The sequence below is a fragment of the Mobula hypostoma genome, chromosome 29 (genome assembly GCF_963921235.1).
Source record: "Mobula hypostoma chromosome 29, sMobHyp1.1, whole genome shotgun sequence".
Classification (NCBI taxonomy): Eukaryota; Metazoa; Chordata; class Chondrichthyes; order Myliobatiformes; family Myliobatidae; genus Mobula; species Mobula hypostoma.
In genome coordinates this window covers 20,129,062-20,147,189 of record NC_086125.1, presented here as the reverse complement: position 1 = coordinate 20,147,189, position 18,128 = coordinate 20,129,062, and the positions used below count along the sequence as shown (strand labels likewise).

At 45.2% G+C, this 18,128-nt stretch overlaps 1 protein-coding gene across 1 annotated transcript in view; it reads left to right on the top strand.

The window, feature by feature from the left end:
- LOC134339290 (microfibril-associated glycoprotein 4-like) overlaps positions 1-18,128 on the top strand; it is a 48,434-nt gene that overhangs the window by 15,960 nt on the left and 14,346 nt on the right. The window contains 3 exon segments of the mRNA XM_063035667.1: positions 2,702-2,877; positions 4,986-5,064; positions 16,509-16,691. Coding sequence (XP_062891737.1) covers positions 2,702-2,877; positions 4,986-5,064; positions 16,509-16,691 — 438 coding nt within the window.

Below are 18,128 nucleotides of genomic sequence, written 5' to 3'. Positions count from 1 at the left end.
TCTTGAAACCGATCCATAAAGGAATAAATTCCTTTATTCCTCCAAAGAGAAAAGGTTGGATCATTAATTGAAATTTAAATAAATAGTTTCGATAAATTAAACTAAGAAGTTAATACCAGTCAACATCCAAAAAGAATCTGAACAAATTACAACTTTGCAAGGACAGATTTCCTCCACCCACTGTAAGCCCAAAATGATGACAACTAATTCTTCTGTATATACTGATAAATGGTTAGTAAGCAGATAAAAGTGTATTTTTTTCTACAATCAATTGAAACACCTTGATTGCACACAGGTGATCTGAATTTAACTAAATAGGGTGACTTCTGGCTGCACCAGTGATGATTTGGTATGTCATATTAAAGGATGTGAATACTTATGCAATGATTTATTTTGTGTTTTATATTTGTAATTAATTTAGATCACTTTGTAGAGATCTGTTTTGAGTCTACAAACACTTTAACACAAAAGAGTCTTTTTCTGTTAAAAAGTGTCAAAACAGCCAAATTAAATCCACTGTGATTCACTGTTGTAAAACAATAAAACATGAAAACTTCCGGGGGTGGGGGAGAGTACTTTTTATAGGCACTGTAGTTTGTCAATACAATTTCAATTTGAAGTTTAAACTGGTGTGAGTTAAATTATTGCTTCCTAGCGGAAGGTAAATGCATGGTTGTATCAGTGTTGGTGTAAGTAACAGTCCTACTTTCCCCTAAAGGAACATTCAAACTTTTATGCTTGTGTTTACCCAAATTGTATTTACCCTAGACGTTCATTTACTGGGAATTGGCCTTGTCACCATTATTCCCGTGCAATATCGAGTTATGTTGGTGTTAGTTTGTATTCGCAGTAAGAGATAACTCATTATGAGCTTAATCAGGTCCTGATGAAGCATCTCGGCCTGGAACATGGACTGTACATTTTTCCATAGATGCTGCCTGGCCTGCTGAGTTCTACCAGCATTTTGTGTGTGTTGCCTGGATTTCCAGCATCTGCAGATTTTCTCTTGTTTGTGACTGCATTCCATCTGCCACTTCTTTGCTCATTCTCCTAAACTGTCTAAGTCCTTCTGTAGCCTCCCTATTTCCTCAAACCTACCTGCCCCTCCACCTATCCATGTACCAAACTATGCAACAAAGCCATCAATTCCATCATCCAAACCATTGACATATAACTTGAAAAGAAACGGGCCCAACACAGCCCCCTGTGGAACACCGCTTGTCGCCACTGGCAGCCAACTAGAAAAGGCTCCCTTTATTCCCCCACTTTGCCTCCTGCCAATCGGCCATTGCTTTGTCCGTGCTAGAATCATTCCTGTAATACCATGGGCCTGTAGCTTGTTAAGCAGCCTCATGTGTGGCACCTTGTCCAAGGCCTTCTGAAAATCCAAGTACACAACATCCACCGATACTCCCTTTTCTATCCTGCTTGTTATTTCTTCAAAGAATTCCAACAGATTAATTGGGCAAGATTTTCCCTTGAGGAAACCATGCCGACTATGGCCTTTTTTTTTATCATGTGCCTTCAAGTACCCCAAAATCACTTCCTTAACAGTTGATTCCAACATCTTCCCAACCACTGAGGTCAGACTAACTGGCCTATCATTTCCTTTCTTCTGCCTCTCTCTGTTCTTGAAGAGTGGAGTGACATTTGCAATTTTCCAGTCTTCCAGATCCATTCCAGAATCTAGTGATTCTTGAAAGATCATTACTAAAGCATGCACAATCTACTCAACCACCTCCTTTAGAAACGGGTGTACACCATCTGTTCCAGGTGACTTATCTACCTTCAATCCTTTCAGTTTCCCAAGATCCCTCTCTAGTCATGGTAACTTCATACACCTCATTACCCCTGACACCTGGAACTTCCACCACACTGCTAGTATCTTTCACAGTGAAGACTGATGCAAAGTACTTCTTCAGTTCATTCTCCATTTCCTTGTCTCTCATTACTACCACTACAGCATCGTTTCCAGTGGTCCGATATCCACTCCTGTCTCTCTTTTACACTTCATGTATCTGAAGAGACTTTTGGTATCCTCTTTAGTATTATTGGCTAGCTTATTTTCCCATTCCATCTTTACCTTCTTAACGATATTGTTAGTTGCCTTCTGTTGGTATTTAGAAAATTCCCAATCCCCTAATTTCCCACTAATTTTTGCTTTACTATATGCCCTCTCTTTGGCTCTTCTGTTGGCCTTGACTTCCCTTTTTAGTGATGGTTGTGTGTTTTTTGTCTGTAGAATTCTTCTTCCTCTTTGGGATGTGAAGATCCTGTGCCTTCCGAATTTTTTCCAGAAATTCCAACCATTACTGCTCTGCTGTCATCCCTGCCAATGTTCTTTCCCAATCAACTCTGGCCATCTCCTCTCTCATGCCTCTGTAATTTCCTTTATTCCACTTCCCTATGGTCTTCAATACAAAGAGGACAGAGTCAATTGGAAGTCACAAGTTCAAGCAGGTGATGAAATAAGGGTAATGTTAGTAGTGAAGGAAAGGGGCTAGTTATCAATAACAGGCCTTTGTGAGTACGGAGCGTAAAAGAGGTGCAGATGAGCTGAATTTGGATGGAGTTGGGCAGGATGCAGAACTAAGAGTGAAATGAAAACCTAATCACTTTGAGACAATTATGATGTCAGTATGCTGCTTGATGCTGAACCTGAGGTATGTCTCTCACTAATACTATCCTGATTCCCATCCAGGAGTAGATGCGAATACCTTGAACAATGGGACTCCCTGGTTTAACTTTGTCCTGGATTGTTCAGACCTTTACCGCCAAGGCTTTCACACGAGCGGCATTTATCAGATATACCCGTCTGGACTATTCCTTCCACTCAGTGTTTACTGTGACATGGAGAGCGACGGCGGAGGCTGGACTGTAAGCTGGGGCCTTAGCCCTAATGAAATTATTTTCCTGTCTGTCAGAAAGTTGGTACTTAGTTTCCTTGCTTTACCTTGAAAGGCTTTGATCCTATTGCCAAATACAAAGTTCAAAGTCCAAAGTAAATTTATTATCAAGGTACATACATGTCGCCATGCACTATCCTGAGGTTTGTTTTCATAGCAAATCCACAGAAACACATCCGAATCAATGAAAAACTACACACAAACAAGCAATGTGTAAAAAATGACAAATTGTATAAATACAAAAAGAAAGACAAAATAATAATAATGATAAATAAGTAATAAATAATATTGAGAACATGAGCTGCAGAGTCCTGGAAAGTGAGTCCATAGGTTGTGGAATCAGTTCAGCGTTGAGGCGAGTAAAGTTATCCACCCTTCTTCAGGGGCCTGGTGGTTGAGGGGTAATAGCTCTTTTTGAACGAAGTGGTGTGGCTCCTGTACCTCCTTCCAGATGGTACAGGATAGTGAGGGGTCCTTGATGCTGGATTCTGCTTTCCAGTGGGACAAGGGGCCTGCTTCAATGCTGTATGACAATCATATTGAACCTCACCAACGAGATATTTAAAAGTTGCTGGTGAACGCAGCAGGCCAGGCAGCATCTATAGGAAGAGGCGCAGTTGACGTTTCAGGCCGAGACCCTTCATCAGGACTAACTGAAGGAAGAGCTAGTAAGAGATTTGAAAGTGGGAGGGGGAGGGGGAGATCCAAAATGACAGGAGAAGACAGGAGGGGGAGGGATGGAGCCAAGAGCTGGACAGGTGATTGGCAAAAGGGATATGAGAGGATCATGGGACAGGAGGTCCAGGAGAAGGAAAAGGGGGAGGGGGGGAAATCCAGAGGATGGGCGAGGGGTATATTCAGAGGGACAGAGGGAGAAAAAGGAGAGTGAGAGAAAGGATGTGTGTATGAAAATAAATAACGGATGGGGTACGAGGGGGAGGTGGGGCATTAGCGGAAGTTAGAGAAGTCAATGTTCATGCCATCAGGTTGGAGGCTACCCAGACGGAATATAAGGTGTTGTTCCTCCAACCTGAGTGTGGCTTCATCTTTACAGTAGAGGAGGCCGTGGATAGACATGTCAGAATGGGAATGGGACGTGGAATTAAAATGTGTGGCCACTGGGAGATCCTGCTTTCTGTCCCCTCCTGTCTTCTCCTATCATTTCAGATCTCCCCCTCCCCGTCCCACTTCCAAATCTCTTACTGACTCTTCCTTCAGTTAGTCCTGACGAAGGGTCTGGGCCCGAAACATCGACTGTACCTCTTCCTAGACGATGCTGCCTGGCCTGCTGCATTCATCAGCAACTTTGATGTGTGTTGCTTGAAATTCCAGCATCTGCACATTTCCTCGTACAATGAGATATTTACCCATTTGTGGACTAAATCTGTTGACACGCCTTTTAGCCATTGACATTATCAATTTTATGCTCAAATCTGACTTCTTTATTTCCACATGTACACATTAACCAAATCTGCCCAACCAATGAAGAGAAGGTCACCCCACCAGATGACTCAACATGACAACAAACACCACAGTTTATTTTACCTGTGGTATTTGAGAAGGTTATTGTATAATTATGAAGTATATCCCCAGGTGTAAACTGGGTTAGAGCAATAACAAGCACTACAGTTGGTTGTACCTTTTACCCGTGGCATTTGAGTGAGCTTTATAGTGCCAATGACCGGGGTTCAATTCCCTCCACTGTCTCTACATTTTCCCTGTGACTGCGTGGGTTTCCCCTGGGTGCTTCAGTTTCCTCCCACGTTCCAAGGACATGTGGGTTAGTAGGCTGCTTGGTCACATGGGCGTAATCAGAGGGTGTGGGTCTATTGGGATGAAAGGCTTGTTATTGTGGTGTATTTAACATAGTTAAAGAATGAGTTTCCAGACCTTCTGCTCAAAATGTCACCTGTGTACCATGCTACTTCAGTTGAGATCTTCTGGATAAATCATGAAACCATATATTTCACTTCTTTTATTTTTTTTTACCTTTGTTTTTCATCTTGAATGTGATTGTGGAACTGTTGGAGCCTGTGATTTTCAGTTTGGAGATCTTTCGGGTGTTTTCATGCTCTGCAGTCTCCGAGAGGATTCCGGGAGGAGGAGGCGGTGTGCACGAACCCCGTGGCAAGAGGCTGCAGGATGGGGTGTGAACCACGTTTGACCCCGTTTCATGATTAAAGCTTCTGTTGTTTACCAATCAAAGGGACGAGGGAGAGTGAAACATCGAGGCAAATGCAGAAGGTGAGCGCCAGGCGGGGAGTCACTCTGCTGTCGGAGAGGGGGACTGCCCTTTGATCGCTGGGGGTCACTCTGCTGTCGGAGAGGGGAGACTGCCCTTTGATCGCTGGGGGTCACTCTGCTGTCGGAGAGGGGGACTGCCCTTTGATCGCTGGGGGTCACTCTGCTGTCGGAGAGGGGAGACTGCCCTTTGATCGCTGGGGGTCACTCTGCTGTCGGAGAGGGAGACTGCCCTTTGATCGCTGGGGATCACTCTGCTGTCGGAGAGGGAGACTGCCCTTTGATTGCTGGGGAGTCACTCTGCTGTCGGAGAGGAGAGACTGCCCTTTGATGGCTGGGGATCACTCTGCTGTCGGAGAGGGGAGACTGCCCTTTGATCGCTGGGGATCACTCTGCTGTCGGAGAGGGAAGACTGCCCTTTGATCGCTGGGGATCACTCTGCTGTCGGAGAGGGGAGACTGCCCTTTGATCGCAGGGGATCACTCTGCTGTCGGAGAGGGGTGAGGCTGCTGCTGTGCCCAGAGAATGTTACGTAGGTTTTCTGCATTTTGGACATGGACTTTTGTTTAGTCTTATAGTTTTTTTTATATTCTATGATTTTCACCTGATCTTTCTTGTTTTTTTTTGTGTGTGGCGGGGTAGGGAAATTGGGGATTGACGTGCCTGTTCCATTTTGTTTCTTTTGTGCGGGGATGAAGAATTTGGGGGTTGGTGATCGTGCTACCAGTCTTTTCTTTCTTGGTTTCGTGACTAATCCGGAGAAGAAGAACTTCAGAGTTTTTAGATTAGATTATGAAGACATGGAGTCCTCTTTTATTGTCATTTAGTAATGCATGCATTAAGAAATGATACAATATTCCTCCGGTGTGATATCACAGAAACACAGGACAGACCAAGACTGAAAAACTAAAAACCACATAATTATAACATATAGTTACAACAGTGCAACAATACCGTAACTTGATGAAGAACAGTCCATGGCACAGTAAAAAAGTTCAAAGTCTCTCGAAAGTCCCGCATCTCACGCAGACGGGAGAAGGAAGAAAACTCTCCCTGCCAAGCCCGACCACAGTCCGACTCTGAGTCGTCTGAAAACTTCGAGCTCTGATCAGCCCTCCGACACTGAGTACCGAGCACCATCTCTGGCGAGCGCTTTGACCTCAGCCCCGGCCACCAGCAGCAGGCAAAGCCGGGGATTTTGGGGCCTACCCTCCGGAGATTCTCGATCGCACAGTAGCAGCGGCAGCAGCGAACCGGACATTTCAGAAGTTACTCCAGATGTTCCTCTGCTTCTCATTTCTGTCTCCATCAAATCAGAATTGTGCACAGCGTCCTACTTACGAATACAATATAATTTCACCGGAGAGCTGCGCGTGCTGCATCGCGCCGCCATCTTCTCCTCCCACCTTTGTATACTTTGATAATAAATGAACCTTTGAGCCTTTTGAACCTTTGAGTGTATAATAAAGAAGGGCTTCCCCTGATATAAAGAAGGTTGGAAGAAAACTATTTTTATTAAAGGGTTAGATTGGACAGAGACACAGAGTGACACAGCATGAAACATTGACCCACCATCTCCATGCTGGCCATAAAGTGTCCGTATATACCTCCGCTACTCTGTATTCCTGCCACTCTGGTCTTTTGCATAAATTTCTATTGACGGCAGCCACCCTCAGCTGAATTGGCCCTGATCTCTGGAATATCATCTCTAAACCTGGCTGCTTTTCTTAAGGCAAAGATTTTCTTAAGATACTCCTTAAAACCTTCCTCTTTGGCAGAGCTCTCAATCATCTGTGGTTCAGTTCTTTTGTAATGCTCCTGAGTGTTCTACCATTTTGAGGCAGTAATATAAATATTCAGTCCTGATGAAGGGTCTCGGCCCAAAACATCGACTATGTATTCCTCTTCATAGATACTGCCTAGCTCGCTGAGTTCCTCCAGCATTTTGTGTGCGTTACTCTGAACTTCCAGCATCTGCAGATTCACTTGTGTATATAAGTATAACTTATTGTTTTATACATCTTTTCTAAAGTTTATTTGGATTAAATTTCATACCCATTTATTCGTTCTCTAGCCCAGCGGTCCCCAACCACGGGGCCGCGGACCGGTACCGGGCCGCAGAGCATGCGCTACCGGGCCGCGAGGAAACGCTGTAGATTTGGCGATATGAGTCAGCTGCACCTTTCCTCGTTCCCTGTCATGGGTGGCACCTTTCCTCATTCCCTGCCGGGCCGTGAGGGAACCTTTCCTCATTCCCTGCCGGGCCGCGAGGGAACGATATGATTCGGCGATATGAGTCAGCTGTACCTTTCCTCATTCCCTGTCACGCGCTGTTGAGTCATTACGCACGTGAGGTTATTATGCATCCATGTCAGCGTGGGAAGGAGAGCAACTCCTCGAACTTGCAAACGACAGCGGGCTGAAAAGTATGTTTGACATAACATCTCTGCCAGCATTCTGGATCAAAGTCAAGGCTGAATATCCTGAGATAGCCACGAAAGCACTGAAAACGTTGCTTTCATTTCCAACATATCTCTGCAATGAATGCAACGAAAACTAAATTGTGGAATAGACTGGACATAAGGAACCCCCTTCGAGTATCGCTGTCTCCCATCACCCCTCGATAGGACCGTCTTGAGCCCAGAGCTCCCACTGATTCAGCGATATTGGTGCGTTGCAATGATGTTATAAGTTCATAACGGGGGAAATATGCGTTGTGTTCAATATCCAAATGTTACTTAAAATGTTATGATTCTATTGACTTATATAACCATATAACAATTACAGCGCGGAAACAGGCCATCTCGGCCCTTCTAGTCCGTGCCAAACGCTTCTCTCACCTAGTCCCACCGACCCGCACTCAGCCCAGAACCCTCCATTCCTTTCCTGTCCACATACCTATCAAATTTAACTTTAAATGATAATATCGAACCTGCTTCTGCCACTTCTACTGGGAGTTCATTCAACACTTACTTCAAGCTCCCCTGTCCTCCCCTGATAATTGACTTATCACTATATTCATGCGAGGAAAATATCCGCTGTGTGTTTAATATTAAATTCGTTAGATAAACACTTTTAGAAACGAAATTGAGTGTATTAGCCACTTATCACTGATATTCCAGTTCTGATTAACCCCCACCCCCGAACAGAATCGCCGAAAAAGCGATTTGTAGAAAAATAATCGGCACGTGCACGCATGCGTAAGTCACATATGCGCACTGATGCCTGCGCAAGGCTTCATGGTCATTGTAGTCTTTCTCGGGGTAAACCCAACGTATTTGACTGCTACACACATCAAAGTTGCTGGTGAACGCAGCAGGCCAGGCAGCATCTCTAGGAAGAGGTACAGTCGACATTTGAGGCCGAGACCCTTCGTCAGGACTAACTGAAGGAAGAGGGAGTAAGGGATTTGAAAGTTGGAGGGGGAGGGGGAGATGCAAAATGATAGGAGAAGACAGGAGGGGGAGGGATAGAGCCAAGAGCAGGTGATAGGCAGAAGGGGATACGAGAGGATCATGGGACAGGAGGTCCGGGAAGAAAGACAAGGGCGGGGGGGAACCCAGAGGATGGACAAGGGGTATATTCAGAGGGACAGAGGGAGAAAAAGGAGAGTGAGAGAAAGAATGTGTGTGTAAAAATAAGTAACAGATGGGGTACGAGGGGGAGGTGGGGCATTAGCGGAAGTTAGAGAAGTCGATGTTCATGCCATCAGGTTGGAGGCTACCCAGACGGAATATAAGGTGTTGTTCCTCCAACCTGAGTGTGGCTTCATCTTTACAGTAGAGGAGGCCGTGGATAGACATGTCAGAATGAGAATGGGATGTAGAATTAAAATGTGTGGCCACTGGGAGATCCTGCTTTCTCTGGCGGACAGAGCGTAGGTGTTCAGCAAAGTGGTCTCCCAGTCTGCGTCAGGTCTCGCCAATATATAAAAGGCCACATCGGGAGCACCGGACGCAGTATATCACCCCAGTCGACTCACAGGTGAAGTGATGCCTCACCTGGAAGGACTGTTTGGGGCCCTGAATGGTGGTAAGGGAGGAAGTATAGGGGCATGTGTAGCACTTGTTCCGCTTACACGGATAAGTGCCAGGAGGGAGATCAGTGAGGAGGGATGGGGGGGACGAATGGACAAGGGAGTCGCATAGGGAGCGATCCCTGCGGAAAGCAGAGAGAGCGGGGGAGGGAAAGATGTGCTTAGTGGTGGGATCCCGTTGGATCCCGTTGGAGGTGGCGGAAGTTACGGAGAATAATATGTTGGACCCGGAGGCTGGTGGGGTGGTAGGTGAGGACCAGGGGAACCCTATTCCTAGTGGGATGGCGGGAGGATGGAGTGAGAGCAGATGTACGTGAAATGGGGGAGATGCATTTAAGAGCAGAGTTGATAGTGGAGGAAGGGAAGCCCCTTTCTTTAAAAAAGGAGGACATCTCCCTCGTCCTAGAATGAAAAGCCTCATCCTGAGAGCAGATGCGGCGGAGACGGAGGAATTGCGAGAAGGGGATGGCGTTTTTGCAAGAGACAGGGTGAGAAGAGGAATAGTCCAGATAGCTGTGAGAGTCATTAAGCTTATAGTAGACATCAGTGGATAAGCTGTCTCCAGAGACAGAGACGGAAAGATCTAGAAAGGGGAGCAGGTGTCGGAAATGGACCAGGTAAACTTGAGGGCAGGGTGAAAGTTGGAGGCAAAGTTAATAAAGTCAACGAGCTCTGCATGCGTGCAGGGAGCAGTGCCAATGCAGTTGTCGATGTAGCGAAGGAAAAGTGGGGGACAGATACCAGAATAGGCATGGAACATAGATTGTTCCACAAAGCCAACAAAAAGGCAGGCATAGCTAGGACCCATACAGGTGCCCATAGCTACACCTTTAGTTTGGAGGAAGTGGGAGGAGCCAAAGGAGAAATTATTAAGAGTAAGGACTAATTCCGCTAGACGGAGCAGAGTGGTGGTAGAGGGGAACTGATTAGGTCTGGAATCCAAAAAGAAGCGTAGAGCTTTGAGACCTTTCTGATGGGGGATGGAAGTATATAGGGACTGGACATCCATGGTGAAAATAAAGCGGTGGGGGCCAGGGAACTTTGCTGAACACCTACGCTCTGTCCGCCAGAGAAAGCAGGATCTCCCAGTGGCCACACATTTTAATTCCACATCCCATTCCCATTCTGACATGTCTATCCACGGCCTCCTCTACTGTCAAGATGAAGCCACACTCAGGTTGGAGGAACAACACCTTATATTCCGTCTGGGTAGCCTCCAACCTGATGGCATGAACATCGACTTCTCTAACTTCCGCTAATGCCCCACCTCCCCCTCGTACCCCATCTGTTATTTATTTTTATACACACATTCTTTCTCTCACTCTCCTTTTTCTCCCTCTGTCCCTCTGAATATACCCCTTGCCCATCCTCTGGGATCCCCCCCCCCCTTGTCTTTCTTCCCGGACCTCCTGTCCCATGATCCTCTCGTATCCCCTTTTGCCTATCACCTGTCCAGCTCTTGGCTCCATCCCTCCCCCTCCTGTCTTCTCCTATCATTTTGAATCTCCCCCTCCCCTTCCAACTTTCAAATCTCTTACTCACTCTTCCTTCAGTTAGTCCTGACGAAGGGTCTTGGCCTGAAATGTCAACTGCACCTCTTCCTGGAGATGCTGCCTGGCCTGCTGCGTTCACCAGCAACTTTGATGTGTGTTGCTTGAATTTCCAGCATCTGCAGAATTCCTGTTGTTTGCGTATTTGACTGCTGCTCTTGTCCATTGCCAACCCTACCCACGCCCCCCCCCACCCCCGGTCGGCCGGTCCGCAAGCATATTGTCAGTATGAAACTGGTCCGCAGTGCAAAAAAGGTTGGGGACCCCTGCTCTAGCCATTAGGATGTTTAAGGAAATAAAAGAATAGTGGAGATAATTCTAAACACAAAAGAGCTGGAAATCTTGAAGAACACACAGAAAATGCTGGAGGAACTCAGCAGATCAGTCAGCATTTATGGAGAGGGAAAAACAGTTAACATTTCTGACCAATACCCTACATCAGAACCCTGATGAAGGGTGTCGGCCCTGCAGGTCGACTCTTTATTCCTTTCATAGATGCTGCCCGACCTGCCGCATTCCTCCAGCATTTTTATTGGAGATATGCTCAATGAGCACTTTATTAGGTACCAGCTGTATGTAATAAAGTGACTTCTGGATGTACGTTCGTGGTCTTCTGCTGCTGGTTCAAGGTTCAAAGTGTTGTGTATTCATACATGCTCTTCTGCACACCTCTGTTGCAACATGTGGTTATTTGAGTTATTGTCACCTTCCTGTCAGCTTGAATCACTATTCTCCCCCATCCTCTCTCATTAACAAGGCATTTTCGCCCACGGAACTGATGCTCACTGAATGTTTTTGTTTTGTTTTTCACACCATTCCCTGTAAACTCTAAAGACTGTTGTGCGTGTAAATCCCAGGTGATCAGCGGTCTCTGAGATACTCGAACCACCCCATCTGGCACCAACATTCATTCCACAGTCAAGGTCATTTAGTTCACATTTCTTCCCCAATATTCTGGTACTTGTTCTGCACAACAGCTGAACTCTTTGACCATATCTGCGTGCTTTATGCATTGAGTTGCTGCCATATGATATTTGCATTAATGAGCAGGTGTACAAATCTATCTAATAAAGTGGCCACTGAGAACAATTCTGCCCCCCGTTCATCTCTGTGCCACCTTTCACAGCCAGCCCCTTCACTCCCAAAGAATGTACTTTCATTACAGATAGTTGTTGTTATAATGAAGCATTCTGAACTCTGTTATTGCTTTTCCATTGGTACTACATTGATGGAATCATGTTTGGAATGATTTTTTTTGTACCTTGGTATTTGTGACAAGAGTAAGCCTATTATCATTACTCATTTACCATGAGACCATCACTATATATTGCAGCCGAAGCAAGAAAACTTGGAAACATAGGACATAAGACATACCTTGACCATCTTACTCTTCAGGCCTGGTCCACCGTTCAATATTGATCATACAAGTTCCTTCTTTCTCCTATGTCTCTTGACTTCTTTAGCCCAAGAACTATCATAAGACCATAAGAATTAAGCTATTTGATCCATTGAATCTGCTCCGCTATTCAATCATGACTGATTGATTGTCCCTCTCAACGCTATTCATCTACCTTGTCTCCTGTCATTCATTGACACTTACTAATTAGGAACCCTTCAACCTCCACTTTAAATATACCCAATGACTTGGCCTCCACAGCCATCTCTGGCATGAATTCCTCAGGTTCACCATCTTCCAGCTGAAGAAATTCCTCCTTATTTCTATTTTAAAGGTATATTCTCCTGTCTTGGAGCTGTGTGCTCCTACAGTCCCCCACTATAGGAAGCAACATCTCCACATCCATTCTGTCCCGGCCTTTCAATATTTGATAGGTTTCAATGAGATCCCGCCTCATTCTTCTAAACTCCAATGACTCTTGGCCCAGTGTTTTGCACACTGTTGTGGAGGTTGACCTCCCAGGGGAATGCCATGGAGACCAGGTTACTGACACTGAGCGTGGGTCTGTGGTGCAGAAGGGAAAGAGGGAGAAGAGGGGAGCGGTAGTGATAGGGGACAGACAGGAGGTTCTGTGGACGTGAATGGGACACCCGAATGGTATGTTGCCTCCCTGGTGCCAGGGTCAGGTACGTCTCAGCTCGCGTCCACAGCGCTTGGAGAGGGAGGGAGAGCAGCTAGATGTCTTGGACTCAATGACATAGGAAGGAAAAGCAAAGAGGACCTGAAAAGAGAATTTAGAGAGCTAGGTAGAAAGCGGAGAAGCCTGATCTTCTGGATAGTAATTTCTGGATTGCTGCCTGTGCCACGTGCCACTGAGGGTAGAAACAGGAAGATCTGGCAGATAAATGCGTGGCTGAGAAGCCGGTGCAGGGGGCAGGGCTTCAGGTTCTTGGATCATTGGGATCTCTTCTGGGGGAGGTATGACCTGTTCAAAAGTGACGTGTTGCGCCTGAACCCGAGGTTCTCACAGGCAGGTTTGTTAGAGCTGTTGGGGAGGGTTTGAACTAATTTGGCAGGGGTGTGGGAACTGGAGTGAAGGGACTTGGGATAGGACAGATGGTTAAAAAAAGAAAAGATTGCGTGCAGTCAGACTGTCAGGAAGGGCAGGCAGATGATAGAACAAAATTGTCGCCAGCAGGGTGAGTATCAGTGCATTAGGGATGCAGATTCAAAAAGAGTAGCAAATACAGTACTCAAAGTGTCATATCTCAATGCACAGTGTATAATAAGATGGATGATCTTGTTGCACTATTACAGATGGTCAGGTATGATGTTGTGAGCATCACTGAATCGTGGCTAATGGATAGTTGTAGTTGGGAATATGAAGTCCAGGGTTACATGTTGTATCAGAGGGATAGGAAGGTAGGCAGAGGGGGTGGCGGGGATGACAGCAGAGCAGCAATGGTGTGAGTTTCTGGGAAAAATGAGGAAGGTGCAGGATGGATGTATTCCAAAGACAAAGAAATGCTCAAATGCCAAAATAGTACAATTGTGGCTGACAAAGAAAGTCAAAGCCAGTGTAAAAACAAAAGAGAGGGCATACAGCAACGCAAAAATTAGTGGTAAGACAGAGGATTGGAAAGCTTTAAAAACCCTACAGAGTGCAACTAAAAGACTCAATGGGGGACAAAAGATAAAATATGAAAGCAAGCTGGCAAACAATATCAAAGTGGATAGTGAAAGTTTTTTCCAAGTATGTAAAATATAAAAGCGAGATGAGAGTGGATATAGGACTGCGAGAAAATGAGGCCAGAGAAATAATAATGGGGGCCAAGGAAATGGCAGATGAACTAAATGAGCATTTTGCATTGGTGTTCACTGTGGAAGACACTAGCAACGTGCCAGATGTTGAAGGGTGCAAAGTAAGAGAAGTGGGTGCAGTTACTATTACAAGAGAGAAGGTGCTCAAAAAGCTGAAAGACCTAAAGGTACATAAGTCACCCGGACCAGGTGAACTGCACCCTAGGGTTCTGAAAGCAGTCGAGATGGTGGGGCATTAGTAATGATCTTCCAAAAATTGTTGGACTCTGGCATGGTGCCAGAGGACTGGAAAATTGCAAATGTCACTCCACTCTTTAAGAAAGGAGGAAGGCAGCAGAAAGGAAATTATAGACTATTTAGCCTGACCTCAGTGGTTGGGAAGATGTTAGAGTCAATTGTTAAGGATGAAGTGATGGAGTACTTGGTGAGACAGGACAAGATAGGACAAAGTCAGCATGGTTTCCTTCAGGGAAAATCCCGCCTGACGAACCTGTTGGAATTCTTTGAGGAGATGACAAGTAGAATAGATAAAAGGGACACAGTAGATATTTTATATTTGGACTTTCAGAAGGCCTTCGACAAGGTGCCACACATGAGACTGCTTACCAAGTTGAGAGCTGATGATATTACAGGAAAGTTACTGGCATGTTTAGAGCATTGGCTGATTGGTAGGAGGCAGCGACTGAAAATAAAAGGATCATTTTCTGGTTGGCTGCCAGTGACTAGTGGTGTTCTGCAGGGATTGGTGCTGGGACCGCTTCTTTTTATGCTGTATATCAATGGTTTAGAAGATGGAATAGGTGACTTTGTTGCCAAGTTTGCAGATGATACGAAGATCGGTGGAGGGGCAGGTGGTGTTGAGGAAACGGATAGGCTGCAGAAGGACTTAGACAGATTTAGAGAATGGGCAAGAAAGTGGTAAATGAAATGTTGGAAAATGCATGGTTATGCACTTTGGTAGTAGAAATAAATGTGCAGACTATTTTCTAAATAGCGAGAAAATCCAAAAATCTGAGGTGCAAAGGGACCTGGGAGTCCTTGTGCAGAACACACTAAAGGTTAACTTGCAGGTAGAGTCTGTGGTGAGGAAGGCAAATGCCATGTTAGAAAAATGGAGGACTATGTCAGAGGGAAGGGTTCGATTGAGGTTGGAGTAGGTTAAAAGATTGGCACAACATCGTGAGCCGAAGGGACTACTGTGTAGTATTGTTCTATGTATTAATTATCACATTAGAATTAATAATGCACGTAGAGATGGCAGATATTGAAACCTGGAACAACAACCAAGATGCTGGAAGAATTTAATGGGCTGAGAGGCATCAGTGGGGAGGAGATGAGTTATGAACGTTCGAATCAAAGCCCTTTATCTGGCCCGCACCAATGCCTCTTGACTTGCCAATTTCCTCCAGCAGATTGTTTGCTAATAACACACTGTAATGAGGCCATGAGTACAAAAGACTCTCAGAGTTCACTTGGCTTTATGACAAGTCCGGTTTTGGTACTTTGTGGCTCCACAACTTCAAGACATCAATGCTTCGGTGAGCCCAGGATTCAATGTTTTATCTGTTTAAGTCTCTCTATCCTTCAAAGCTCAACCCTCGCACAGCTTTATATTTGATCATTCAGATTGGTATCAAACAGGGTTATCTACTATGTTTACAGTGTTCTATAATTAGCATGTACTACTAGATATTTGTCCTTTGAAATTTAGCCTGGGTTCTGCTAAGGGAACTTCTTAATTCCTTTGACCATAAGCCAATTTATACGTATCATGAGATTGCTTGTAGAAATCTATACTGACTAGCCTGTACTGTGCAGACAGAGTGCTTTGCAGTCAGTAGCTCCTCGGTCACGTGTATATATAAAAGAAAATCCCTGGCTCTTTTGAAGAACATTCCTCTCCTGATGAATTTCTATTCCTCATTCCTCTCCTGAAGAACATTCCTCTTCTGTTGAATATTCCTTTCCTGTTGAATATCCATTCCTCATTCTTCTCCTGATGAATCATTACTCTCTTGAAGAACATTACCCTCCTAATGAATATCAATTCTTCTTTCAACTGCAGCATATGACAAGATTATTTATTATGTGTACAGTGAAATATGTCATTTCTCTCTCTCTCTCCTTCTCCATCTTTCTCCATCTCTCTATCTCTCCACATCTCTGACTCCCTCTCTCTGTCTAAATATCTACAGTATATCTTTCTCTCCATCTCTGTCTCTCTCATTCTCTCTTCCTCTCTCATTCTCCTCTCTCTATCTGTCTATCTTTGACTATATATCTCTATCACTCTCTATCGCTCCATCTCTTTATATATCTCTTTTTCTCCATATCTCTATCTCTCCATCGCTATGTTTCTCTCATTCCCTCACTCTCCTTCACTTCTCTCTTCCTCTGTCTCTCTCTCTATCTGCCTTTATGTTTATATATTATCACTCTTTATCTCTCCATCTCTCTCTCCTCCCTTCCTCCCTTCCCCCCCCTCTCTCTCTTGCTGCTGTCGCTTTCTTGGCTATGAACCTATAATAGTCTTTTACGTAAATCTTTATTGCTTGCAGGTCTGCAGAACAGACGTCTGCTAACGGCAAGGAGGGACTGCGAGCTCGGAATTGACATGGAGGACTTTGAGAACCAGACTGTCCATGCCAAGTATAAACAGTTTGCAGTGGCCCCCAATTTCAGCCATGCTGAAGGAAACGGCTACACTCTCCTGGTTCAGGGATTCTCTGATGGGGGAGTAGGTAATTGCTTATCCATACCTATCCATAGGGCATACCATAAAACACGATAATCCAGCACCCAGTTGTTTGGAAATCTCAATCCCGATTTACTCGTTACTGAGCCACAGAGTGGAAGCAGGCTGTTTACTGATCCCATAAAATGTACAGGTTTTCTTTACTGTGCAAAAAGTACTGTGTATAGGTGCAATGAATGTGTGTAGACAGAAGAAACTGTAGATGCTGGAAAGTGGGGCAACAAAAAAAAACAAAACTGGTGGAGGAACTCAGCAGGTCAGACAGTATCTGTGGAAAGAAATATGCAGTTGACATTTTGGGTCAAGTCTCTTCACTTGGACTGATAGAGTAGACGGGAGACAGCTGGTATAAAGAGGTAGGATAGTTACTACACTACTGTGTTTTTATATGCCTAGCTGCTGCCTAGAAAAGCTCCCCTTGCCGAGTCACTTGGGCACTTCATCATTTCCTGTCAGAGTCACCTTACGTTCCTGTGGCAGGTGCCTCTTTATTAACATACAATCAGTCTCTGTGTAAACTAATCTAATGTATTGATGGCCACATTCAAACAGTTGTGTGTGTTTTTTGCTTATTGTGTGTTTTTGTTGGCGAGTGGCCAAGTGGTTAAGGCGTTCGTCTAGTGATCTGAAGGTCGCTAGTTCGAGCCTTGGCTGAGGCAGCGTGTGTGTCCTTGAGCAAGGCACTTAACCATACATTGCTCTGCGACGACACCGGTGCCAAGCTGTATGGGTCCTAATGCCCTTCCCTTGGACAACATCGGTGGTATGGAGAGGGGAGACTTGCAGCATGGGCAACTGCCGGTCTTCCATACAACCTTGCCCAGGCCTGTGCCCTGGAAACCTTCCAAGGTGCAAATCCATGGTCTCACGAGACTAATGGATGCCTGTAAGTGTTTTTATGCTGCATCAGATCCAGAGTAACAATCATTTTACTCTCCTTTATACTGAAGAATAAGAATATACAGCCTTCATTCTTGAATCTTGTAAAGGGAAGAGTTGAAAGTGCAGCTGGCACGTGATAGGTGAAGAGTTTGGGTCGAAGGATGGAAGTTGTGATGGAAGCTGGAAGGTGATAGGTGGAGATGACAAATGGTGGAATCTGACAGGAGGGGAAGGTAAGATGTGGATCTGATGGGTTTCAAAGGCACTTTTAATGTCAAAGAAACGTATACAATATACATCCTGAAATGCTTTTTCTTCGCAACATTTCATGAAAACAGAGGAGTGCTCCAAAGAATGAAAGCTAAATGTTAGAAACCCAAAGTACCCCCCTCCGGCTCCCCTCCCTCCCGCGCGTAAGCAGCGGCGACCAACAATCCCCCCCTCCTCCACCAGCAAAAAAATGCATCGGCCCCCCCCCACCGAGCACTCAAGCATGCAGCAAACGCAACAGCAAAGACACAGATGTGCAGCACTCCAAAGA